At 37.9% G+C, this 27,490-nt stretch overlaps 1 protein-coding gene across 1 annotated transcript in view; it reads left to right on the top strand.

Moving 5' to 3' along the window:
* Nucleotides 1–27,490, top strand: part of LOC6033208 (angiopoietin-2) — a 240,194-nt gene that overhangs the window by 211,343 nt on the left and 1,361 nt on the right. The window contains exons 3-7 of the mRNA XM_038253024.1: nt 8,768–9,745; nt 9,804–10,107; nt 24,616–24,747; nt 24,829–25,016; nt 25,085–25,271. Coding sequence (XP_038108952.1) covers nt 8,768–9,745; nt 9,804–10,107; nt 24,616–24,747; nt 24,829–25,016; nt 25,085–25,271 — 1,789 coding nt within the window. The remainder of the gene's footprint in view (nt 1–8,767; nt 9,746–9,803; nt 10,108–24,615; nt 24,748–24,828; nt 25,017–25,084; nt 25,272–27,490) is intronic.

Here is a 27,490-nt window from a genome sequence, read left to right as displayed (position 1 = left end):
GTTTACCAAAAACCGTCCAACGCCTTAGTCCGTCGCAGGTCTTGGATTTTGACGGTGCCGCGGTCGAAGTACAACAGGTACAGAGTGTGCGTACCTGTGACTGTTGTCTTGCGCGAGAGCACTTTTATCTCCCGTGGCGTTATTCCGGCACCCGAGAGGTGTTCCTTCAGGTCGGCGATTGGGCGGTCTTGGTGTGCAGGACTACCTTAACCGCGGTCTTCTCAACTGGATCGAATGTGTAGAACTTGAAGTTGCTACACTTCAGTTCTTTCACCACCAGGTCGAAATTCTTTTTGTTGAAAGTAATCACTTGTACTTTCGATTTTCCAATTTTCAGACTATATTGGAGGCCTTCCAGCAACTCGTCAACATCGTCCGCCAACGTATCCAAAACAAAAATTGAGGTGGTCGCCGTTCCTTCGGAGAATTATCTTTTTTTGTCGTACTACCTTTTTTGCGTGCACGTCTATCATCGTCGTCGTCGTCGGTAGTGCTGCTACCGTCGGTGTTGTTGTTGTTGGTTTCCTCGTCACTCAGCCTCGCGAACTTGTTACTGGTGGGAATGTTGGCGGATGTTGATGCGCCACCGGTCGACAGATTGCCGGAAGTACCTGAGCGGAGTCTGCTTCTTATAGGGCTGCGATCCTGGACACGGTAATTAGCGTGCAATAACTCCGGATTGAAACCATCAGCGCACACGCTCCCGTGCACGATGGCGGACGACGCGGCGGCGTTGTTTTGTTTACCTTTTTGCACTCGGCCGGTAGACGAACTTCGCGGGTTTTTCGAGGCCGCACTCGAACTGCCACGGCCACGGCCGGCCTTCGGCATGCTGGTGGAGCAAACTCGCGGGTAATCACGGTCGATTGCGGCGGAAAATTCGAAAAAACTTCTAGAGCACTGAGCACTTAACTGCTGCTTGCTCTGGAGGATACACGCAGAATGAAAACTATTGATAGTCACCCTGGAATTTAAACTAAGCATTTTTAACTTAACTATTTTTCTAACACTATTGAAGAAACTTTTTTTCCAAAATAGTGCATGGACTTGGTGTGGCGTACCCCAGTACATGTTTTAGAAATAATAATCTTGAGAAAAACCTTCCCTGTTGGAAAATATTCCAAAAACAAATTGAAATCCTATCAAAGTCACCCCGGTTTACGGTAATATAAAACCTTCCAAAATTACTTGTTCCAGCTTTAAACATTATTTTTACTGTGTATTAATTGTTTCACAGTAAAAAAAAATTGGATGGTGTGGTTTTGGAAGGTTTAATATTACCTCTTTTAAGATGTAGTTTTACCTAAATAAAGACTAAAAAAGTTACATTACACCAGGAAAGTGGTAAAATTACACATTTTCAGAGTTAAATTAACATTTTTTTTCTGACATAAAAGATGTACCCCTTCCCAGATGTAATATTACCATGATTTTTTTTTTACTGTGTTCATATGGGTTGAACTCTATTTTTAAAAGCTGTAATTGAACGCCAAAGTATGCCAACATTAGGTTCCCGATGGAATACATGCCGTTCCCCCACTGTACATTTTATTTAAAGAGACCATTTTTCTTTTTTACATTCAACTGTTCACGCAAAGCCGAAATATTTGCATTTTAGTGACAAAAAGTGACGATTTTTTTAAAATTCTTTGTGTATTAGCGTTTTTAGCATAACACAATGACTTCTTCTATGTTTGTATACGGGGAGGCATATTTTTTGGATATCTTTATTTTGATCGTTCAAAAACGCTGTTTTTTATACAATCTCATGAAAACAACTTGTGATTTTTTCACAATGTGACGTAAACGTCAAGTAATCATAAATTATAATGAATTTGATCGAAATTTATATTTCCATGCTTCTTTCCAAAATGACGATTCTTCCGAGCTTTATTTGTTCATATCAAAAAATTAAAAGAGTTGTTCTTTTGAATACGTCGTCACTAATGTAGTAAGAATTTTGAAAATTCATCACAAAAGGCAAATAAGTAGAGTTTTTTTTAAAGGTTCTATAAGCTATTGTGTTTCATATTTTTCTAGGACCTATTCAAAAAAAAAACTCTAGATATGAGCAATTCTCTACGAAATCGGTCTTTTTTTATTTTTATTTTAGTATTTTTTAATTCGGCCGAATCTTTTTTGGTGCCTTCGGTATGCCCAAAGAAGCCATTTTGCATGATTAGTTTGTCCATATAATTTTCCATACAAATTTGGCAGTTGTCCACACAAAAATGTTGTATGAAAATTCAAAAATCTGTATCTTGTGAAGGATTTTTTTGATCTATTTGGTATCTTTGGCAAAGTTGAAGGTATGAATAAGGAGTTCACTGAAAAAAAATATGCACGATGAAAAAAAATATGCTGATTTTGAATTTGACTTTTTATCACTAAAGCTTGACCCTGCAAGGGTTATGAATTTTTCAATCAATACGGATTTTTTCAAAAAATCCAAATATTGCGCAATTTTTTTTCAACTTAATTTTTGGATGTAAAATCGAATTTTCAATCAAAAAGTACTTTAGTGTAATTTTGATAAAGTGCACCATTTTCAAGTTAAAGCCATTTTTAGGTAAATATTCGCAGTTTTTCATTTTTTTAAATTAGTGCACATGTTTGCCCACTTTTGAAAAAAATAATTTGAAGAGCTGCGAAATCTCTCTATATTTTTCTTTTTTGAACTTTGTTGATACGACCCTTAGTTGCTGAGATATTGCCATGCAAAGGTTTAAAAACAGGAAAATTGATGTTTTCTAAATCTCATTCAAACAACCCACTTTTTTTAACGTCGATATCTCAGCAACTCATGGTCTAATTTTCAATGTTAAAATATGAAACATTCGTGAAATTTTCCGATCTTTTCGAAAACAATATTTTCAAAAATTTTAGATCAACATTTCAAAAGGGCCAAACATTGAATATTACGTGAAATTTCCAACAAGTTTGCATTAGTTTTGGTTTCAAAAATTGTTTGTTAATTTAACGAAGTGGTTTTGAAAAAAAATCATTCAAAAATTAAAAAAAAAAAACGTTATAATATATTATTCTAGGGGTGAGCACCATCATTTTGACCACCTTTCATATTTTTGAGTCGGCTTATTATTTAAGCTTCAATCAAATAAAGACATTAGATCTTTTTACAAATTTTGAATTTTGGTATCACACATCGATAAAAGACGTAAAAGTTTAAAGGATTTTTTTTAAGGAATGTGTGGTGAAGCCTTTTATAATTAACTTTCGATTCAAACAAAACAAATTTTAAAAACACTTCCTTAAATTGTACAAATTTGGAAGATTTCACTTAAACAAATATTGTCCCTTCCACAATGTCCAACCAACATGAGTAATTACGAAACAAATTGAAAACACACCCATCAGCAGCCAGCAACCCTTCACCCAATCAATAAATTACCGGACACGAACAAAACCAAACTGTTGAAAGGCGGATATGGCAGGAACAGCCAAACTTGTAGTTAAAATCACCATAAAACACCCCGAAACAATCCCCGCCACGACGGGGCCCTCCGGAGAGTCAGTCTCGACTAAATTAAACCATCAAGTTATTAATCACTGTCACAATTAGACAACACTGTTCAAAAGTCCATCTCTGGTGGCGGTTTTTTTTTGTGAAAAAGGGAGAAGAAAGTCTCCGAGAGATTTTTTTTTTTTTTTTTTTTTTTAATTTATATTTATTCAGTTTTTCTTTTCCATGTACATTCATTCAGTTAAAATATTATTGAGTGTCCAATCACAATCGATGACTTTTCACCTCAATTTTAAATACTAGCAACTTTCATTTATTCATGAAATATTGTAGCTTTCGCTATTCAGTGATTTCAAATGTAGGAGGTCCTACATGTACAAAAGGGAAAAGGGATACCTTAAAACTAACTTATAAACTATATAAAGAGCGGATCAATGCAGCTGAAGACTGCAATGATTTTTGTCGAAATGCATCAATTATCTTATTGGACATAACATCCAAAGTGTCAACTTCGGCTAATTGATGAAGTTCACTGGTGCTGAACCAGGAGGAAGTTTCAGAATCATTTTCAGAATTTTGTTCTGAATCCTCTGAAGTTTTTTCTTCCTGGTTAAGCAACAGCTTGTCCAGATCGGCACAGCATAAAGCATGGCAGGTCTGAAAATTTGTTTATAAATTAACAGTTTATTCTTGAGACAAAGTCTAGAATTCCTGTTTATAAGTGGATACAAACATTTAATATATTTGTTACATTTAACCTGGATACTTTCAATGTGATCCTTGTAAGTAAGGTTTTTGTCAAAAGCAAGTCCAAGATATTTCACTTGATCCTCCCACTTTAAATTTACCTCATTCATCTTTATAATGTGATGACTTTTTGGTTTAAGAAAATCAGCCCTTGGTTTGTGAGGGAAAATAATAAGTTGAGTTTTTGCAGCATTTGGAGTAATTTTCCATTCTTTCAAATAAGAATTGAAAATATCCAAGCTTTTTTGTAATCTTCTTGTGATGACACGAAGGCTTCTGCCTTTGGCGGAGATGCTTGTGTCATCAGCAAAAAGTGATTTCTGACATCCTGGGGCAAATCAGGCAAGTCAGAAGTAAAAATATTGTATAAAATTGGACCCAAAATGCTTCCTTGAGGGACGCCAGCACGTACAGGTAGTTGATCAGATTTGCTATTCTGATAACATACCTGCAGAGTACGATCCGTCAAATAATTTTGAATAATTTTCACGATATAAATCGGAAAATTAAACCTTTTCAATTTCGCAATCAAACCTTTATGCCAAACACTGTCAAATGCTTTTTCTATGTCTAGAAGAGCAGCGCCAGTAGAATAGCCCTCAGATTTGTTGCTTCGAATTAAATTTGAAACTCTCAACAACTGATGAGTAGTTGAATGCCCAAGGCGAAATCCAAACTGCTCATCAGCGAAAATTGAATTTTCATTAATGTGCGTCATCATTCTATTAAGAATTATTCTTTCGAATAATTTACTAATAGATGAAAGCAAACTAATGGGCCGATAGCTTGAGGCTTCAGCAGGATTTTTATCCGGTTTCAAAATCGGAACTACTTTGGCATTTTTCCAACTACTGGGAAAATATGCCAAATCAAAACATTTGTTGAAAATTTTGACCAAGCTACTTAAAGTTGCTTCTGGTAATTTTTAATTAAAATGTAAAAATGCCATCCTCACCAGGGGCTTTCATATTTTTAAATTTTTGATAATAGATTTTATTTCATTCAGATCCGTATTAAAAACTTCATCTGATGAAAATTCTTGTTCAACAATATTCTGAAATTCTATTGAAATTTGATTTTCAATAGGACTCAAAACATTTAAGTTGAAATTATGAGCACTCTCAAACTGCTGAGCAAGTTTTTGAGCTTTCTCCCCATTAGTTAATAGAATATTATCACCATCTTTTAAAGAAGGGATTGGTTTTGAGGTTTCTTAAGAACCTTTGAAAGTTTCCAAAAGGTTTGGAATAAGGTTTAATTTGTTCGACATCTCTTGCGAACTTTTCATTTCGCAGGAGAGTGAATCTGTGGTCAATAACCTTTTGCAAATCTTTTGAATTCGCTTCAGTGCAGGATCACGAGAACGTTGATACTGTCTTCGGCGAACATTTTCAGACGAATCAGAAGCTGAAGATCGTCATCAATAATGGGAGAATCAAATTTGACTTGGACTTTAGGAATAGCAATATTCCTAGCATCCAAAATTGCATTAGTTAAAGATTCCAAGGCTGAATCAATATCAGCTTTGGTTTCTAAAACAAAATCATGATTTAAATTATTCTCAATATGATGCTGATACCTGTCCCAATTAGCTTTGTGGTAATTAAACACAGAACTATTGGGTCTGGTAACTGCTTCATGAGAAAGTGAAAAAGTTACTGGAAGATGATCAGAATCAAAATCAGCATGAGTCACTAAAGGACCACAATACTGACTTTGATTTGTCAAAACCAAATCAATTGTTGATGGATTTCTAACAGAAGAAAAGCAAGTTGGCCCATTCGGGTATAAAACCGAATAAAGACCAGAAGTGCAATCTCTGAATAGAATTTTACCATTGGAATTTACTTTTGAATTATTCCAAGATTGGTGTTTGGCATTAAAATCACCGATGATCAAAAATCGAGATCTATGCCGAGTAAGTTTATTCAAATCCCCTTTGAAATAATTTTTATTTTCCCCAGTGCATTGGAAAGGCAAATATGCAGCTGCAATCATAATTTTCCCAAAAGAAGTTTCAAGTTCAATGCCCAAACTTTCAATAACTTTTAACTTAAAGTCACGTAACGTGCTATAAGTCATACTACGGTGGATAACTATTGCAACTCCACCGCCATTTCGATTCATTCTGTTATTGGTTATAACTTTATAATCTGGATCACTTTTCAAATAAGTGCCAGTTTTTAAAAATGTTTCGGTTATAACAGCAACATGCACGTTATGAACTCGTAAAAGTTGAAAAATTCATTTTCTTTCGCTTTTAAAGAGCGAGCATTAAAATTCATAATATTGATGGAATTACTTAGATCCATGATTAAACTTCAGGGTAAGAACAACATCATTCGCAAATTTTAATCCAATCTGGATAGCTTCCATCATGGATGTAGCATTACTCATTGTTTGAATCAAACCAAACAGTGAGTTTTGCAAAAAAGTCATTTTTTCAAACGTAACATCGCCGAGATCAGAAGATCCCAAAGCGTTGCCAGCAGAACAATTTTCAAATGAAATTTGAGGTACCTGCCCAATTTGAAAATTGGTAGAGGATTTAAAATTCGTGGATGAACCCGAACCCGAAACGACGTTGGCATAAGAAATGCCATTGCTGTTACCTAACTTTTCCACGGTAGGGGTATTGTTCGAGTGAGACAGCACGAACGTTTGATTTAAAGATGCAGGTACAACCTGACTTTGAGAAAATTTCGGTTTGGTTTTCGGCTGATGCTTAGCACGAGAATCCAAAACCTTTTTTCTGATGGGGCAATCCCAGAAATTTGATTTGTGATTTCCACCACAATTTGCACATTTAAATTGGGTGACTTCTTTCACGGGACAATTGTCCTTGTCGTGAGAAGAATCCCCGCAAACCATGCATTTTGGAACCATGGCGCAATGATCAGTACCGTGACCGAATGCCTGGCAACGCCGGCACTGGGTCAGATTCTGGCCATTACCGCCATGTTTCTTAAAATGCTCCCACTTTACCCGTACATGGAACAAAAACTGAACTTTGTCCAAAAGTTTCAAATTGTTGATTTCATTTCTGTTGAAATGAATCAGATAAAATTGTGAAGTCAAACCAAAGCGAGAAATATTCCCGTTTGATTTTTTCTTCATTGGTATTACTTGGGATGGGGCAAAGCCAAGCAACACCTTAAGTTCGTTTTTGATCTCATCCACCGACAAGTCGTTGGAGAGACCTTTCAGACCGCCTTGAATGGACGAGCATTCTTGGTCTCATACGTGTAGAAATTGTGTTTGTGGTTTTTCAAATAACCAACAAAAGTTTGGTGATCTTGTAAAGATTCCGTCAACAAGCGACATTCTCCTCTTCGACCAAGCTGGAACGAAACCTTCAAATTGCAAGTTTCCTTGCAATTCTTCAGTTGCGTTCGAAAGCTGGCCAAATCGGAGACGGAAGTCACTACAATTGGCGGAGCCTTTACTCGTTTCTCGACGGCAGAAGGCTCAGTACGAGGAGAAGGATCCTTGTCAACAGTTTCGGATAAAACACCGAAACTGTTTGCCAATGGAATTGGAGGATTGACCTCACTTTCAGAATCAGAATCAGACCTCGGATGAGGCTGTTTTCTTTTCTGTTTCCGTTAGCCGATTTAGCGTTCAAACGCTTCACCGACGTAACGACCAAATCTTCAGAAGATTTGCGTTTACCTTTGTTTTGACGCATTTTGCAAGCAAAGTTCTCTTAAAAAGATGGCTTCGTTTGTAAAATACAACAAAATTTCAGGTGGGGTTAGTCTTGAAAAGACTGTTTAGAATTTTGGAAAGTAACTCAGGTAGTCTTTAAAAAGACTGAGAATTTTGTTTGAAATAACTCTGAGCTTAGGTAGTAAAAAATACCGCAGCTCTAGTGTCCGTTCACCACGAAGGTTCGCAAGACACTCAAGTCTCCGAGAGATGGTTTCATGTTTGGGCAGACCAACTCTATTCCAGCTAACTATAGCCATAAAAAGAAAACAAAGGAAAACAACGCCCGCCACGGTTTATTAATTAATTAGACAATTAATTAAAACCTTCTCTCCTTTTAGAGTGGTGGAAACGAATCGGGTGTGACCAATTAAGATGAAGCATGATTAAGATAGTTCAACAATTAGGTTGTTTCCTAATAAAATTTATCAAAGCTGTAAAAGAAGGCTTTTTCCACAACCACCCTATCGCCAGCAAACTTGAAAGGGTAGCGTCGCTTCGCTGATACCACGTGATAAAGCATGTTAAGTGGACGCGGGCGCAGAAAAATGGCGTTTAATTCGCCATAATTAGGTGAAAAGTGGAAATGAAAGTCGTGTGCGTGGCGTGGCGGAAGCCGCTTCCCTATAAAAAGAGAGTTTTTTTGCTGGGGCGGTCCAGATTGTTGTTTTCATAAATCATTTAATGAGCGCGTGCAAAAATGAGATAAGTCGACGCAACTTTGCGCCTTTTAATTAAAACGTACGAGATAGTACGGCTACGAAGAAATGTTTTAATTATAGGGTGGTCAATAGGAGAATTAATGGGATTTTCTTTCTTCTTTGTTTATAGGGAGCAGCAGCTGCTGAATGTGTTCGAAGTGGTGGTATCGACGTTGGAGGGCAAACTCCAGCGGATAGACAACCTGGACAAGGCGGTGGAGCATCTGATGCGACGGGTGGAATCGTTGGACAACAAGATGGCAGACAACATCCACAAGACCGATTCGGTCATCTCGAAGCTACGAAACCTGGACAGCAAACTTACCAGCGAGGATGATCGCCCGAACAGTGTGCGAACAGCCAAGTCCACCAACAGTTTGGACAGTAGATTAGTCTCACTGGACCAAAAAGTCAGCGATATCGATCACAAGCTCAACGGGCTCAAGAACCAAATCGACAGTAACTTCCTCCCAGTTGACGACATCAACGCCGAAGCCAGTGAGCGCAAAACGGTCAGCATGAACGTGGCGGAGATTACCAAGGCGATGCACTCCGAAGTCATGGGACACATCACCAAGGAACTCGGCCAGTTGCGATCGATCTCCGAAGGAATCGACAAGAAGCTGCAGTTCCACATCAACATAGTTTCGGAAAACCTCGGCAAAACCATCAACCTGCTCAACGAAGTGCACGACGCCGTCGTTGACCACAACATCAACTTCAGCTACAACAGCACCTCGACCCTGCCACCGTTCGTCAAAGCCAGCAAGATCGACATCCTGGTCAAGCAAATCCGCCCAATCATGTCGGTGTCGGAAAAGATGGACGAAGTCTGGGACGTCGTCGTGGGTACCAAGAGTTCCGTCGACGACCTGGTGCCCAAATCGGACGCGCTGCTCACCCAGAACCAGCGCCAGGAGCGGGCGATCGGCGAGATTCACCACGATCTCAAGACCAAAACCAACCTGATCATCAACAACCTCGACATGGTGGAGAAGCGGCTCAAGAAGCAGGAGGACGACGTGGCGGTGCTGGCCCAGCGCCCCGTCCCGGCGGAACTTCTGATGGATCCGACGATCGACCGGCTGGTGGAATACGATCCCAACAGGTGACAATTGTTTTTAAGAGTTTGATCAAGACAAATAATATAACCCTTTCCCCCAAAGATACTCGATCGTTGAGGACTTCACGGAGCCCCTTCCCACAACGACCTACCCTTCGCTATCCTCCTCCTCAACGGCCAGCAGTAGCAGTAGCAGCAGCAGCAGCAGCACAACCACCGCCAGCAACCAGATCCCGGCGAGCACCAGCAGCAACACCATCACCAGTGGCAACAGCAGCCAGACCGTCCAGGCCGGAGGTAAAACCGTTTCGCGCAAGGGTGGTATCATCTTCCCCAGTGTGAAGAACAAACCGTCCGTGCTGAACAACACCTTCGCCACCGACAGCCTGCTCTTCAAGGACATTAAAGTATGTATCGGTTCTTTTTTTCGACTTCTTTTTGTTTTTCTCCTGTCGAGAATATGCCTTTCGCCCCCCGTTCTCTCTGTTTAGAGTCACGTTCATCACTCATCGACCTGGAGCGGGGGAGACCCGCGTGTGCCAACCGTACCGCCATCGACTTCGACCTCCGGTGTGACCCCTCTCGCTTTCCGACTACTGTAACGATAAAGCCATGACAATCTTTCAGGGTGGTTGCGTACTAAGCGTTACGAAGGTAGATGATTCGCTTGTGAAGCAACGCATCAGCTCAGATCACGATCGAACGCTGAAGCTAGCTACTGCTACAGGTCACCTCCTACTCGGTCTGTGTCTTCGAGCGATCCACTGAACTACAAAAAGTGGTTGCGCACTCGACACAGAACAACTCCACTTGCCGATCTCGATGACTTTTGACTGCGAACTTTGAACCGTCAGTTGCAAACTGGTACATGAGGGATGGTTTTTTCAATGGTGAAAATGATGAAATTTTAGATCGTAACAGTAATCGAACCACTGAAAATTACGTCGAAATGAACGATCATGCAGTTCATATGATCAACTGTTGTTCATCAGGTTAATTTTTTTTCTGTTAGATCTGTCTGTGATCTGTGATTCTTTAAATTTCTAAATTGAAACAGAACATCGCTTAAATCCAACACTAATACCATTTAAATTTTAGTTACAATATTTTTGACATTATTTACGAAAAAAGCGGGTTCGTCGCTTTCGCAGTCGACCAAGTCTCTCTCACCCCCACGTACAACCATAATCCATCATTTCGAATGGGGCAATTCTCTACCAAAACCGGAAATGAATTTTTATTTTTATTTTTTTATTTGGCTCAAACTATGTTGGGGCTTTCCCTATGACCAAACAAGCTATTTTGTGTCATTGGTTCACCCATACAAGTCTCTATACAATTTTGGCAGCTGACCATACAAAAATGGTACGTAAATATTCGAAATCCGTAACTTTTGTATGAATTTTCTGATCAATTTGGTGTTTTCGGCAAAGTTGTAGGTATAGTGTAGTGACTAGTGAGGAATATCCAAAAAAAAATATGTACACGGATAAAAATTGCACAAAAGCTCAATTTCCCAATTTATTTTCGAGATATTTCTATGTGTTTTAGAAGACAAAAATGGTCTAACATTCTGCTGCCAAGTTATGATTTTTTTGAAAAAATTGTGATTTTCGATTTTATGACCTACAAATAGGAACTTTTCAAAAAAATATATTCAGAAATGGTCACTTATGGTCACTACTTTTTAAATAAAAAAAACTGCAAATATTTCGCTGAAATCAAACATTCGATGGCTATATCTTCACAGCTAAAAAAGTAGTAATCCAGCTGCGTGTATAAGGCCTGGGTGTAAAATGAATATTGCATTATTTTATGCAATTTTATGTGATTTTACACCCTGAAATATGTAGCCCATCAGTATGGGAAACCTACTTGACCGAAATTTCAAGCTCATATATGCGTTTATCCTTTCAGCTTTTCATCGATCTGATGGCCGAGTGGGCTAAGGCGCCAGCCCTTCCCGTCGGTAGCAACTTTTTTTTTTGTGTTTGCAAAAATTGTACATGCAGTGTGTAATATTAAGTGTTTATTTTGACGAAGGTGATGTGCATGCTTTTGCATGCGATTTTACCATCGGATTTTTTGCTGTGTTGTAAACGAATCTGGTACGTTTCGCCGAATGTCGCTTCACCGAATGGACATTTCGTCGAAGGTAAACAAAAATATAAAAAACACCAAAATAACCAAAAGCTAAAACAAAGAACGATTCATGTTTGAAAGAATGCAAAAACTCACAGAAGTATTCTCAAACCATTTTTTAATACTTTTTTATCCTTTATTTTTTATTTTTTGTTTATAAATTCTGCGAAATGTCCATTCAGCGAAATGACTCATTCGGCGAAACGAAAAAAAATAGGTCAACAAAAATTTATGTATGAAATAAGATTTTTTTTGAAAACCGATAACTGAGCGGCAGAATTTTTACCATACTTCTCTAAGGCTCAAAAGTTGCGGGTTTTTGTCCCCTAAAACGAATAAAAAAATCCCGAAAATTAAAAAATATTGCGCGTATTCCCGAGAAAGACACGCGGCAAACCAGCCTCGGAACGACGCGCCGCACTTTCGGCAAATGCGCGCTGTCAAATCCTATACTGCACGTTTTGTTTTTGTTGATCTTCTTCTTTGAATCGCCTGGCATTGTTGGCAGGTATGTTTTAATGAGCATGAGCATGAGCATGAGCATGAGAGATTGTTGGCAGGTATGTTTTAATTGCACCAAAAGTGCAGAAAATCGCTGGCAACAATGTCTACGGCACATTCTGAAATGCCGCGCGGCGTGTACCTTTGAAAGAAATGGACAATACGTATTTTGGGTAGTGCGTCCATCCTGGGAATTCCCGGGACAAAAATTCCGGGATTTTTCCAAAACCGGGAATTCCCGAAACCCGGATTTTTTATATTTTGTCACGGGAATTCCCGAAATTGAAAACAAATCAAATTTTGGTCTATCATTTGGCTTAATATGCATTAATTTGGCTTAATATGGAAAATTATAAAAAAATTAGTTTACAGATCCGCAAAATTATTTGCGCCTTGAATATTGCGCAATTCCCACTAACTTTGACTTCGATCTAAATCATTGCTTTCGATCGCACTATTGCGACTTGTCAAACTACCTTGGGAAAATTAAAATTTCCTAAAAAATGATCAAAGTGCTCGCTTGTTTTTCAGCTGTCAATCGCAATTTTAAAGTGCGAATGTCCAGTTTGGTGGAAACTGCGACTGGCAGTGTAAACAAGCAACAACTGGTTGCCTAGTTTTTCGAATTCTTGTTGTCAAAAGTGCGAAAGAAAAGTGCGGGCAAAATCCAAGTTACAGTGCAAAAATCAATATTTTCTAATATCACGTATACTTATGACTTTAAAATAGAAAAAAATATTAAATCTAAAAAAATAATTTAATTTTTGATCAAAACACGGCATCTGGAGCAAATCAGGACAAAATTTACAAAATAAGCCAGCTGTTTAAGCTATTTTTTGCATAGTGTCTAATTGTTTTGATGATTACGGTTACAACAGGAACAGACCTAAACAATTAGTACACCGATTTCCAAATGTATTGATCTAAAATCTCGTGTACCTTTTCAGATAGCAGTCCCGATTATCCCAAGTTGGCGGTAGTGACTCAAAGATAATTTTTAAAATATGTTTTTAATGTAAAACATAAAATACTAAACTTTTCCAGAGTGTTACATTGTCTGGTATAGTTTAATTTGTTTTCGTTTCTTGCTATTTTAGACAGTTTCAATGATATTGTTTAAGTTTTAGTTGTCAACAAAACAATTGTTACATAAATTCTTAAACAAAAGAAATATATTAAAAATTTTGGTTAATTTGAATTCCAAAGCACATCAAAGAACAAAAAAGAGATGTGTTCTAAACTATCTACTGGGAAATTCAAAACCCGGGAAAATTGAACGCCTAATTTTGGGAAATTGAGTTTTTGTGAAAAAAATGTAATTAAAAATTCGGCATTTTTTCCGCGTACATATTTTTTTCTGAATATTTCGAAGATTTTCAAATATTTACGTACCATTTTAGTATGGACAGGTGCCAAAATTGTATGAAGACTTGTATGGGTGAGCCAATGACACAAAATAGCTTCTTTGGTCATAGAGAAGGCCCCACAAAGTTCGGGCCAAATAAAAAAATACAAAAAATAAAAATGGTCGAAATCGGCCGATTTCGAAGAGATTGCTCAGGGCTTGTTCCTGAGATGGCCATAAACAATCATTATAGCAGAGGTACATCTTCCGAGATTCCCGGCTTCTGATTACGCGTGGTCGCTAATTGGTTATTTATTTCCCAGCGTCCGTTAACCCGTTGCCATAAATTGATGCGGTCGTTGCATTCGAACTTGGACGACAATCTAGAGTGCAAGTTTTGTTGGGCATATTTTAGTGTTTTTGTTTACATCTGATCTACATCCCAACCAAATTACCGAGTTTGGAACATGACACCAAAGGAAAGGGACATAAATAGTGTATCGTGAAGCAAACTCAATTAATTTGTCGGACATGAAGAACCGAAAAACTAACGTTACATCACTCACGACAAGGGGCAGCGAGAAGTGCCACCGAAGAAAAGCTGCGTGTCGGAAAAATTAAGCATCGTGCGAGACTCACGCACCTTAAGACCGCGGCAGCTAGGTCGCACTTTAGAAGTGATGTTGAATGGACAGTACAAAAATATTCAGAATCTTTGATTTAAAAAAAATATTAAAAAAAATAAACGAAAATATGATATAATTTGAAAGTGATTTTTTCCAAAGATATTTAACTAAATCTCAAACTTTTTTAACTGTGCATCAGAACTGCAGCCACGTTTTGGGTATCATAACAACAGAGATACGTGTTTGGTACCGCAAAACCAAACACGAAGTGGGCCCGTGAGAGTACGGCGCGGCGAACCTCTGATGGTGAGACAATTTTATGCAACACTTCATAAATTAGATAAATATCGCGAGTTACTGCGCGTGAGCATGCACGCACGCACGGTACTTATGGTTCGGTTTTGAGTACGGTAAAGTAGGTTTACTGGCGGTTTTACTGATTTCATTAACTTGAATAGCGGTCATAAAATTTGCAGGATTTTTAAAGTTTTTTTGACAAAGAACTTTGTCCTAAGGTTTCTATACGGGGTGTCAATCCAAAATTTTCGCGAAGCGAAAACGTTACGTGACGAATTCCCCTCTCGGCAAATTTCCCCTCTTTTTGGTGCACGCTGGTTGGTTGAACAAACGTTTCCCAATCAGTCAATATAGAGACATGAGATTGATGTATCTAAAATCACCCCCACTCTACCTCATAATTTTCGGATCGTCGACGCGGCAAAAAGCGAATAAGGAGATGTAGGAGAATGGGTGCAAAGAGGCGGGGCATACGTCCCCGATCTAAATTAACAAAACTCGGCTCGGTCGGTCCCGAAAATTCATTCTGTTGCTGGACGTCGACGAGAACACATCAGGAGCAGCCCGGGAGTAGATAGCCTGGAGGCATGGACACGCCAAGACATGCTAGCCGGCATGAGCGGGAATTGATAATTGGAATTGGCCACCACTTGGAGTGGCCGGAGGCCCCGGCGGGTGTTCCGATGGGGGGGACTTTTGCCGAACCATAAGAGTTGGGGCAATATGGGTATTAGAGTGTGTGTGTGTGTGGTCCAATCCAATACCCGCTAACCGGTAGCGAAATTAAGGGAAAGTATAATTTGTATCAGACTGTGTATATGCCGCCGAATGCTGATACAGCTTATCTCAGTCCCGGGGTATTAGGTGGTGATAGCCCTCGCGCTGCTTCCAACGACCCATTTCAGAATGACAGAGCTCCTTGCGGTCCAATTTCGAGGTCGCTGGGCATTGTTCGGCCCCGCCTAAACATAGAAGCAGGCATCTGAAGGAAACTCGATCTATATTTAGACTTCCAATCCTCTCAGGCAAATCAGGGATCAGCGCGTATTTAATATGAGAAGATAAACATGTTTCAACACTACGGATCAATTCACTGCTAGAGTGTAAACCTTCTGATGGCCGACTGCTTAGCGTCCCAGACCACCAATCCAAAGGTGTGAGTTCGAATCCCACCTGACTTCATTTTGGTTTTTATTCATATTCAAATTCCTGATTCAAAATTTCAAAGGTACCGACCGGGATTAGATCCCTGAACCTTCTGCTTGGGAGACAGAAGCCGTAACCATTAAGCCACGGAGCCGGTTGGGGCAATATGGGTATTAGAGTGTAACAAAAATGACTTTTTGGCGGGCATTCAGGGGTTTGCTCCGTTGGGCATACTGAGCCCAAATCCCAAATATGAGCTTGATTGGACGTAACAGGAGCTGGCGCTCCGCCCTTCAATTTTAAATGGGATTTAACCCGTAATTTTTTTTTTTCAAAAATGTCAAGTTTTGAGGCATTTTGGCCACCAATGCGTTTACCAAAAACATCACTGGCGTGTAGGCCAGTTCCTTGCGCATCTTTTGGTATATATAACATTGAAGTTTGGAGCATCGTGGAAGTCGGTACAGACCTTCAAAGTTTAGCATTTTTTCGAAAAATCTGCCCCGGCAAAAAAGATATGCGTCGCACCACGCGACGCCCGAGACGCCATTTGATTTTGCTGGGACCGATTTTTCGAAAAAAAATTGCCAAACTTTGAAGGTCTGTACCGACCTCCAGGATGCTCCAATCTTCAATTTTATATATACCAAAAGATGCGCAAGGATCTGGCCTACACGCCAGTGATGTTTTTGGTAAACGCATTGGTGGCCAAAATGGCTCAAAAATTGTCATTTTTGAAAAAATCTTTTTTTACGGGTTAAATCCCATTTAAAATTGAAGGGCGGAGCGCCAGCTCCTGTTACGTCCAATCAAGCTCATATTTGGGATTTGGGCTCAGTATGCCCAACGGAACAAACCCCTGAATGCCCGCCAAAAAGTCATTTTGTTACATCCAAATGGGTATCAAACTTCAGGGTTTTTGATACTGGACATGAAATTTGACATTTCGGCAGTAGTGGCCACCACCTGGAGTGGCCGGAGGCCCCAGCGAGTGTTCCGATGGGGGACATTTTCGGAACCATAAGAGTTGAGGTAATATATAACTTCTGAAATCTGTTTCTGGAAATTTAGAATAACTATTTCGTAATCAATTAGAGCCCTGAAAAGGGCAGTTCAGCTCCACTTGCAATTTCCGTCCTCTTAGTTCGATAGGACGTTGATATTATGTCTTAAAACTATATAAATCAAACAGCCTGTTTCAGGGCCACGAAATTGACCACAAAAGAGTTGTCTTGTGTAATTATAAGGGAATCATGGGGAAATTTGGACCGGACGTTCTAATCAAAAATTTCAACAATCATCTAGCAAAGTTCTTTGTCATACTGGTCATGTGTAACATAACCACCTGCACCTTTTTTCTTATTTTTTTCATTTGTGATACACGTTTTGTGTTTCAGGAACGAGAGTGATCTTTTTGAACAGTTCTTTGTTTTCTTCTAATTATTTTTAAAATTTATGATCATGATCGCGACGATTAACATTCGTGGAAAACATAAACGTGCCAGCATTCATTTCCCAGGAACGCTTTGTTTCCGTCTAGCAAAAACCCATAAAGTTTAATTAAAATCAAATATGCCTCTAACATCACACAAATCATGATTCACGACTACACCAACCTTAGAGCGTAGCATATACGCCGACCCGACCGGTCTCTTCTTCAACGTTGATTGCAATCGTCATCAACATCCTCCACCGCCGCCGCCACAAGGTTACTCATCTTGTAACGAGCCTAAATACTATACACAAACGACAGATTAAACGCGATAACTATTATCTCGGCCATGCCGTGATTAATTGGCGTTGGGGCTTCCGCGAAACGGATGGACGGACCCCCGGATGACGCCATCCCGAAGGCTAGCCTCCCGGGGCAAAACGTGACTTGGGCTCACCTCGTGACGAACGGTCCAACGTATATTGGGAAGCGATTATATTGATCACTGGCAGCGTGCGGGAGCCCTCCCGTGAACAGCTTTCCCCGCGCCGAACTCCCTAATTAACGGGGTGTTGATAAATCACTGAACAGTGGACAGGGTGGCAACTGGGGTGGTAGGAAATTGAATCGAAGAGTAAAAAACTTTTTTGCCTTGCTATTATTGAAGAAAGGTTCTAAAATCACTAGAAAAATGAATTTCTTATTCGACCTCCTAGACTCACCTTCACGTGTACAAATCGACTCAAAATCAAATTTTAAGCAAAAATCACAAATTTGCAAAATATCAATAAATCTATGAAAAAAAAGGTTTCATGGCTTTTTTCCGATGTGTGCAAGAATCCAAGAATCAAAATTTGAGAAAAAAAAATCTTTTATTTCAATAAAAAATGTATAACTAAACGTTACGCCATCTGTTCTAAACAGTATAGGTACACAGTAAAAAAAAACAGCATGGTAATATTACATCTGGGAATGGGTAAATCTTTAACCCTCCTTTAGACGGGCTTCGATCGAAAAAATCGCCAAAAATTAATTTTTCAACCAATTTTTGATCTTTAAAAAGCATGGGAAAGAAGTAGGGCGTCCAATTTTCCCGGGTTTTGAATTTCCCGGGAAACGGGAAAAATATTTTTTGAATCCCGGGAATTCCCGGGATCCCGGGATCCCGGGAAATTTTTGCAGCAATCATAAAATCTATGTTTTCATTATACACAGAAAAAAAATGATAGTAATATTCATTAGGAAATGGTGAAAAAATGATTAATTTTACCCCAGAAAATGTTGAATTTTCATCAGTTTTTGATCAATATTCATCAGGTTCACATTTTTACACATTTTTTATGTAATATTACTCAAAAAAAGAGGTAATATTCAACCTACCAAATTTTCAACATTCCAAAATTAAACTTTTTTTTCTGTGTATTTGTTACGTTTTTCTAGCTTAAATCATAGAATTATTTAAAAACTGTTAATGGTGAAAAGCTACACTTCAATCTGAACAAGGACAGCTAAATAGATAGTTTAAAACACATTAAAAAAAATGTGTTCTTTGATGTGCTTTGGAATTTAATTGAACCAGAATTTGGAATATATTTCTTTTTTTTTATATATATACACAGAAAAAAAAGTTGAATTTTGGATTGTTGAAAATTTGGTAGGTTGAATATTATCTCTTTTTTGAGTAATATGACATAAAAAATGTGTAGAAATGTGAACCTGATGAAAATTCATCAAAAATTGATAAAAATTCATAATTTTCTGGGGTAAAATTAATCATTTTTTTTTGCCACAAAATCTGTCACCATTTCTTGATGAATATTACCATCATTTTTTTCTGTGTAATATAACTACAAAAGCTTATACAATTTCGTTGAAAGTGTCTAAAACTACAAGAAATAAAATTAAACCAGACAATGATGACAATGAGACTTTGGATAAGTTAAAAATTTTATGTTTAATATTTAAAAACATTTTTTTTAAATTATCTTTAAGTCACTGCCAACCAACTACCAACTGGGGATAATCAGGACTGCAATAAATTTGGAAATCTGTGTACTTATTGTTTTGATCTGTTCCTGTTGTAATCGAAATCAATCAAAACAATCAGAACATTATTCAAAAACAAATTAGCTTAAACAGCTGTCTTAATTCGTTACTTTTGCCCTGATTTGCTCCAGATGCCGGCTTATGATGAAAACAATTTTTAAAATATTATGCTTTTTTCAAGTTTAAAGCCATAAATGCACGTGCATATAATAATAAGTCTTTTTTTTTAAATAAATAAAATTAAGTATAAAATATCTAAGGCGCAAAGAAAATGCTGTTATATGCCGAATACAAATTTTAATGCTTTAAAATGTTAATCGATTACTAGTTTCCACAACCAAATCTGAATTTCTAGACCAAAATTTGATATGTTTTCAATTTCGGGAATTCCCGGGACAAAATATGAAAAATCCCGGGATTCGGGAATTCCCGGTTTTGGAAAAATCCCGGAATTTTTGTCCCGAGAATTCCCGGGATGGACGCACTAGAAAGAAGAACTCTTTAAGTTTTAGAACATTTTAGAGTTGGAAGTTTGATTTGTTTTATGTGACTTTGCCAATGTTTTAAAAAAATGTCATTAACTGGCTGTGTTTTTTACTAACATTTCCTATATTTTAAGTAAAAATGAGTATGCAGTAATGTTTGTAGTGTCCCAGACTATGCCTCTACGCATTTTGTAGAAATTTAAAAGACAATGCTGCCATTCTATAGCAGAAAATGTGAAAAACAAGTAAAAAATTGGAAAAGTTACTGTAAAAACATGAAAAATTAGATAGATGTAATGATAAGAAGTGGTGGCCATATACTACAAAAAAAAACAAAAATAAACTTAACAAGATAAATGCAAATTAAAATACTAAAAAATAAAACAAGAAAAACATAAAATAAGAGAACTGAAGTTTTTCGTTGAACAAAGATAGCTCAAAATGACCTCCTGAACACTAGAAAAATAAAAAAAATCGAAAAAAATATTTGGGCAGCAGAGGGTTAATGTCAGAAAAAAAGGCTCTCTGGCTGGCGATCTTCCAGATTTCAATTTTGCTCCATCTACCGCTGAAATGATCAGTCCATTCAAACGGCATACTTCGATTCTCTTCATTCCTCGATATTTTTTATCTTGCTTGAAGGATCTCTTCATTGACGGTCCCTTGAATCAATTTTGCTTTAGAAATCTCTTCCGGTTGTCAATAATTTCACTGTCTCATGGCTAGCATACAAATTTTTCTTTAACAAACGAAGCTTTGAAAGGTTTTTGACATTTGTTTGTTTTTGTTTAGCGACGTTGCCATCGTTCTCTCCCATAGCTGGAAAAGAATATTTCCAATCGAGTCTTCATTTTGCATCGTTCTGTAAACTGATGCTTCTCTTCCTCGACGGTCTCTTGGATATTGACAACCAGAAAGTCAACTGTATTATCTCTTAAAATGAATAAATTTACCACTTTTTCTTTGTAATATCACTTTTATAGTCTAAATTGACCTTCCAATTTTACACCTTTCAAATTTACACATTTTTTACTGTGTAAATTAGGTTGGTCCAAATCCGGGCTTCCTCGCAACTACCCCCTGAAATCGAAGATTGACCCATAACTAGGCTAAACTTGAAATTTGAGCTCATTCTGACCACGGGAAACCCTCGCTCTAAACCCTTGAAGTTTGCATGGCCGCTAAAAAATGATCATTTTTGGAAGCTAATTACTTTTTGGCAAAAAATTCTAAAAATATGGTGCCTTCGGGAAAGTTTTTTCCAAATTTAACGAAGATCTTAGTTCCGAGAATTGGTATAAATTGGGTAGTTATTTACTTTTTTCCATACTTTTTGACATTTTTTTCGTTTTCATTATCATACAAACTTCAAGGGTTTGATGGGGGGGTTCCCTTGGTCAAAATGAGCTCAAATTTAGAATTTAGCCTAATTATGCGTCAATTTTGAATTCAGGAGGTAGTCCCGAGTAAGCTCGGATTTGAACCACCCTAGTGTACAATCGATTGTACTATTTTTTCCATGAAATTATAAATGGAAAAAAATCTATTATACAATCTATATTACCCTTATTTACATTTTTTTTATATTCAAAAAGGTAAAAATCAATAATTGACAACATCTTTCACTCTGTAATTGTGTGATTAAAAACCGTGTAAATAATTTAATTTTAAATATATTTGTTCGATTTATTTTAATTTCAAAACTGCAAATCGATCGATTTCCCAAATTCAGTCACCACCCTGTCAAAAATTACGACACCCAGATCGCCACCCCGACTGACCTACGTTGTCGTGCGTAATCTAGTATTACGTGAATTTTGTGTTATAATTATAAGCTAATTTCACGACCCAAACCGATTAGTCATCCCAGCAGGGGTGAGGTTTCTACACCCTACACCCTACAAGATAATCCGACCCCACACAGGGCTCTCTCGCTCCCCCGTCCACGGTAGCCTCGCGGGGTCATTTGTCATCGGTGTTGAGGGGGATCAAATCTTCACCCATCCATCAGAGAAGAGGCCGGCGCCGGCGACTAATTAGCATCGCGCGTCACCTCGTTTTAAGGCTGGGGGACCCCGAATCGTGTGTCACTTTCTTTCTTCAACACCTTTTCCGACACTTTCTGACCAACTGCTAGAGAGAGAAGGGGGGGGGAAGTCTCTGGAACAGAAAGGTCCCACGCCGGGCTCCATAATGTGGTTGTCCCCATGCATGTGGTTTTGTAAATTTTATTGTGTTAACGTGCGCTGCGAACAATTTTATTACCCTGTCGACGAGTTGTGGTTTGTAGATAGGTTTGCCGCGCTAATAAACATTGCCAACAATGTGTTTTTTGTTGTTGTCTGGCTTTGTAGAGATACCTTTTCTTTAACGGACCAAGAAACGGAACGGAACGACAACGGGGTGGTACCCTTTCGGACCGGGCTGACCGGGGGTGCTGCATTGTGATTTGTGGGTCGAAAAACTGTGAAAAACATGTGCGGTAAAGCACATGGGCGTAATTTTGCGCGGGAACTATTTTGAAAGGTGTTGAACAGGTTTGCAGTTATGACCACCGTCGATTTCATGCTGCGCTGGTCACACTGAAGGAACCATTGTGTTATGCACGTGCATTTAACATTTTGCGGCCTTTAAATCGCCCCTTGTGGCTTTTTGGAAATTTGTAGAATATTGAGCAGAAAAATAAATTAATTTTAAAACTATTTGAAAACATTTTTAAATATGTTAAACTATTTTGTTATCAACCTCCAAAACATTTTATTGGAATTTTAAATACTTTTCACATTGAATTTACCAACTAATTTAATTAATGTTTTTTAATGTTATGCATCAAAATAACTATGTTTTTGCCTTCCTCACCTCAATGAGGAAAGGCTATAAAATCACTCGAAAAATGATCTTCTTTATTCGACCTCGTAGATTCGACCTTCACGTATACCTATCGACTCAGAATCAAATTCTGAACAAATGTCTGTGCGTGTGTATGTCTGTAAGTCCGTGCACCGAAAAATATGCACACGATTATCTCCGGACTGGCTTAACCGATTTGGACCGTTTTGGTCTCATTCGATCCGTCTTGGGGTCCCACAAGACCCTAGTTAATATTATGAAGTTTAGTAAAGTACTTCAATAGTTATGCAAAAAAAAAACGATTTTAGCTAAACTTCGGAAAATTGTAAAAAGGGTGATTTTTGTAAGATAACCCGTCATGCTATATACTGTTAGAAAGGTATTTGAAAGACCTTTCCAACGCTTTCAAAAGGTTGAAGTTCTGACAACCCCATCAAAAGTTATGAGCACTTAAGTTATTTATACACTTTTTTGAGGCCGGATCTCAAATATTTTGATGAAAAAGTTGTCTGGATCTATCATGCGACCAGACATGCATCGGCACTAAGAGCTCTTCTTAACGGCACTCAGCTTGTTCTAGTTGGCATTTACGTTTAAAGTAATGTTATACTTGTTGCCAGTTAAAAACGTCTTGTTTTTAGCTTAAATAATTTGTAGAAAACATTGGTTCATTGGAAAAACCGACTTCAGGTATATTTTCATGTGACTGTTCTCATAAGCTCTCAAGAAGAACTTCTTAAAAGCTCTTTAAGTGCACTTAACGGTTCTTTCCCCAGGTTCTTCGGGAGCTTTAAAGATTAGCTTAATTAGTGTGCTCTAATCACTGGTACAACATGCTGGGAGTCATTTACGCGAAATGCCAAACAAGTTCTTCTAAAAGAGCAGTTAGAGCGGATGCACGTCTGCATGCGACCCATCGTTGGATAGGTAATCAAAAGACCTTTCCAACGAGCTAAGAAGATTGAAGATCTGACAACCCTATCAATAGTTATAAGAACTTTAGTGTTTTCAATACACGTTTTAGAGGCCGGATCTCAGATATTTTGATAAAAATAAGTGTTATTTCTATTCTTTTTTTTATGCTGTGTAGTGTATTTACTTTTATGAATGCGAGGAAGGCACCAACCAACTAAAGGTGGATTAAGTAACGTTTTTTTTTTTTTCATTCACATAAATATTTTTTTTAGATTGGTCCGAGCAATGTTTGTATTCCTAATTTTGTAAAATCACTTTTGTTTTGAGGTCGATGATTTAATCACGTATCAAAGATGACGCCAATCGTGAAATATTTGCTTCCGTTCTCACGGGTATCTTCTTGTGCTAGAATGACGCAAAATCCAAATATAACGCTAATGCAACACCAAGACCTTCACCGCTTATTACCGATAATTTCATAAGCAAATCACGACTAGTTTCCGATCACCTGTACCAATGAATCAGCAGCATCGAAACAAACACCATAGCTATTAAATAATAGCGATACTTTGCCAACCGATCATCGATCTCTTTAGCAGCAATCAATAATGGCCTAACAGAGGCCGCCATTCAAAAACTCTTGTTACAACTCATAATTCAATGAGATCCCGCCAAGGTCGTTGCCACCGCGTGGAAATTCCTCAATTCCAGTTGATTGACGACCGGCCCAAGTGTTGCGATAGCCAAATTCCACCTTCGCGTTTCGCGAAAATCGTGACTTTGAACGACGACTTCGCCGTGGGGACTTCCTACCGTTAGAGATTCAATCAGGTGCCGCCAAGACCACGCAAAATCATCACCCACCGACGACGACGACAATCAACACTCAACACGCAAAACGGCGCTAGCTCATTAAACACTGTCTCGAGTTTCTCCTCTAATGACCCCCCGATAATTAAACGATGCCTAATTTATTGATTTTTCTTTTTTTTTCTTTTCTTTTTCCCCCCACCTTCCTCGTCCTAACACGACCTCCTTTCCTTCTGCAAACCCCCCCGGGAACATCTCTGCACCTTCTCCTCTATTTGTGTGTTTCCATCTTGCGCTTGCTTTCTCTTCTCTACTTGCAGGGATTCTCCTGTACCGACCTGATGAACGCCGGCATGCGCCAGTCCGGCGTGTACTACCTGCAGATCCGCGGCACGACCTACTGGTTCCTCAAAGTCTTCTGCGAGCAGGAGATCGCCGACGGCGGATGGACTGTAATTAATCGCTTACCTATTTGTCATTTCACCTAGTTCTAGATCAACCTTGAAACGCCGTACTCCTCTTCTGTTCTGTAGGTCATTCAACGGCGTGACGACTTTGGCGAACCCCGGGAGAACTTCAACCGCGACTGGGCCGACTACAAGAACGGCTTCGGCGATCCGGGCAAGGAATTCTGGCTCGGCAACGAGAACATCTACATGCTGACGAACAACGAGGACTACTCGCTCCGGGTCGAGCTGGAAGATTTCGAAGGAAACAAACGGTAAAAAGCAGAGAGTCAGCTACTGAAAAAATGTACTAAACGAGAAGCACTTGTATTCTTTCCACCAGGTACGCACAATACTCCCACTTCAAGATCCACTCCGAGCAGGACTACTACAAGCTGGAGATTGACGGGTACGAGGGTACCGCCGGAGACTCGCTGAACGATCCCTGGTATGGCTCGAACAATAGCCCCTTCTCGACGTACAACCGCGACAACGACCGGAGTTCGCTCAACTGTGCCAGTATGCTCAAGGTAGGTTTGGGTTTCAGGTTTATATTTTCTTAAAAAAATGAATATTGACCACTATAAATTATGAAAAAACATCCACGTGACAATCAGAATAAAAAAAACGATAATTATTATTAATACGTTGAAATAAAAATTAACGCAAAATTCTTTACACATTATAACAGTTACAGTCCAGGCTCGATTGTCTGAACTTTCGATTATCTGAAGTTCGTTTATCCGATGGTTTTTATGGGACTTCAGATAATCGAAACTCTTTTTTATTTTCTTGATTTTAACATCAAATTCGAGTTCTGCGACCACCATCTTATCAAATATGATTAGTCGAATGCCTGTTAAATTGCAAAATCATTTTAGCAATATTTCATGGCCACCATATTTGATTTAAAAGTTCTATATTATTTAACCCTCTACAACCCAACCCCGCCTCTAGACGGGTTTCGATCTATAAAATCGCCAAAAATCCATTTTTCAACCAATTTTTGAGCATTGAAAAGCATTGGAAAGAAGAACTCTTAAAGTTTTAGAAAATTTTTGGGTTAAAAGTTTAACTTGTTTTATGTGACTTTCCCAATATTTTTAAAAATTTCAAGTCGACCCCTAAGTGTTATTTTATTAATATTTGCTATATTTTAAGTATAAAGAAGTATTTAGTATTTTTTTTGTGCGATTCTATAGCAGAAGATGTGAAAAACATGCAAAAAAATGAAAAATTGACTGTAAAAACATGAAAAATTTAGAAAGGCAAAATGTAATGTTAGGAGGTGGTAGAATGGGCCAAATACTACCATAAACAAACATAAACTAAACAAGATAAATGCAGATTTAAACACTCAAAATAAAACAAGAAAAACATAAAACAAGAGAAGTAAAGTTTTTCGTAGAACAAAAGTTGCTGACGCGGGAAAAATAAAAAAATTGCAAAAAAATTGGAATGTAGAGGGTTAGGCGTAGTTCAGGGGTCATAATTAAGCTCGGCAATCAAAAATAAGACAACGATTTTTTTTTATGAATTATCCGAAGAAAAATCGAGTCTGGACTGTAGTTTCAAACAAACATTGATGGTCAGAAAATGTCACCTTGATTGAAAACAGGTAAATACCTCAACGGTATTGAAATTAGATCGTTCATTTGTTTAACCTGTCTCAAGGTCTGAAGAGGGAGTGGGGACAAAAACTTTTAAAATACTTTTGTTAAAGTCTTTGAAACATGTTTAGAAAATCCAGCCAAAGAATTACCATTAAATTTATAACTACTTTTTAAATCTAGTGTTACCTTTATTTTTTAAATTGTGGCAAAGGATTATAAGGAGCGTTGAAAAAAAAAATCACATGGAATAAATCTAGAGTTTTTATTTATCAGGTCCTATAAACATATGAAAGACAATAATTTATTGGTCCTTTTCAAAAAAAAACTCTAAAAATGCTGATATATTTTTTTCTCTTTTAAGCAATAAAATTTTAATTTTCCAAACACGCCGTTTTTTGTATATATGAGGGGACTTTAAAAAGCATCTTTTGCACTAGAGTTTAGGACGGTGCAAAATTTGGTTCCGGAAATATGAGTTTTTTTTAATGGATGTATGAAATGGATGAAAAATATCAAAAACATCATCGTTAAAAATTTGAAAATACAATCCCGGAAAAAAGAGCTTGGAAAGGCTGAGCTAATTTCCTTTGAGTGTAGTTCTCTAAGACTTAGCAATTTTTTTCACGATTTCATTTTTTTTATATCCATTTTTTTATTTCGGAGAAACTTTGTCCAAAAGATGCAATTGTACAGAATTAGTTATTCCATACAATTATGAGGGCTGGCCATACAAAATGGAAAGGTAAATGTATGAAATTCTGTATTTTGAAAAGAGATTTTCTGATCGATTTGGTAACTTCGGCAATGTTGTAGGTTATGGTAAGGACTTTTTGGAAAAAAGGTACACGGAAAAATATCGGATTTTTTTTTACTTTTCACATCGCATATCGCAAAAGTTAATTATTTTACATTTAAAATCGTAACAATATTCGAAAATTAAACAAACAAATACTCTGGGAATTTAACTTTTAGTAATAAAAAAATAATTTAAAAACATGATTTTTTTCCTGTGCTTTAAAAACAAGATAAATGCAAATTAAAATACTAAAAATGAAACAAGAAAAACATAAAACAAGAGAAGAGTTTATCGTAGAACAAAAGTTGCTCAAAATGACCTCCTGAACACGGGAAAAATA

This window comes from Culex quinquefasciatus, chromosome 2 (assembly GCF_015732765.1).
Source record: "Culex quinquefasciatus strain JHB chromosome 2, VPISU_Cqui_1.0_pri_paternal, whole genome shotgun sequence".
Taxonomy (NCBI): Eukaryota; Metazoa; Arthropoda; class Insecta; order Diptera; family Culicidae; genus Culex; species Culex quinquefasciatus.
This window is presented reverse-complemented; position numbering and strand designations above follow the sequence as displayed.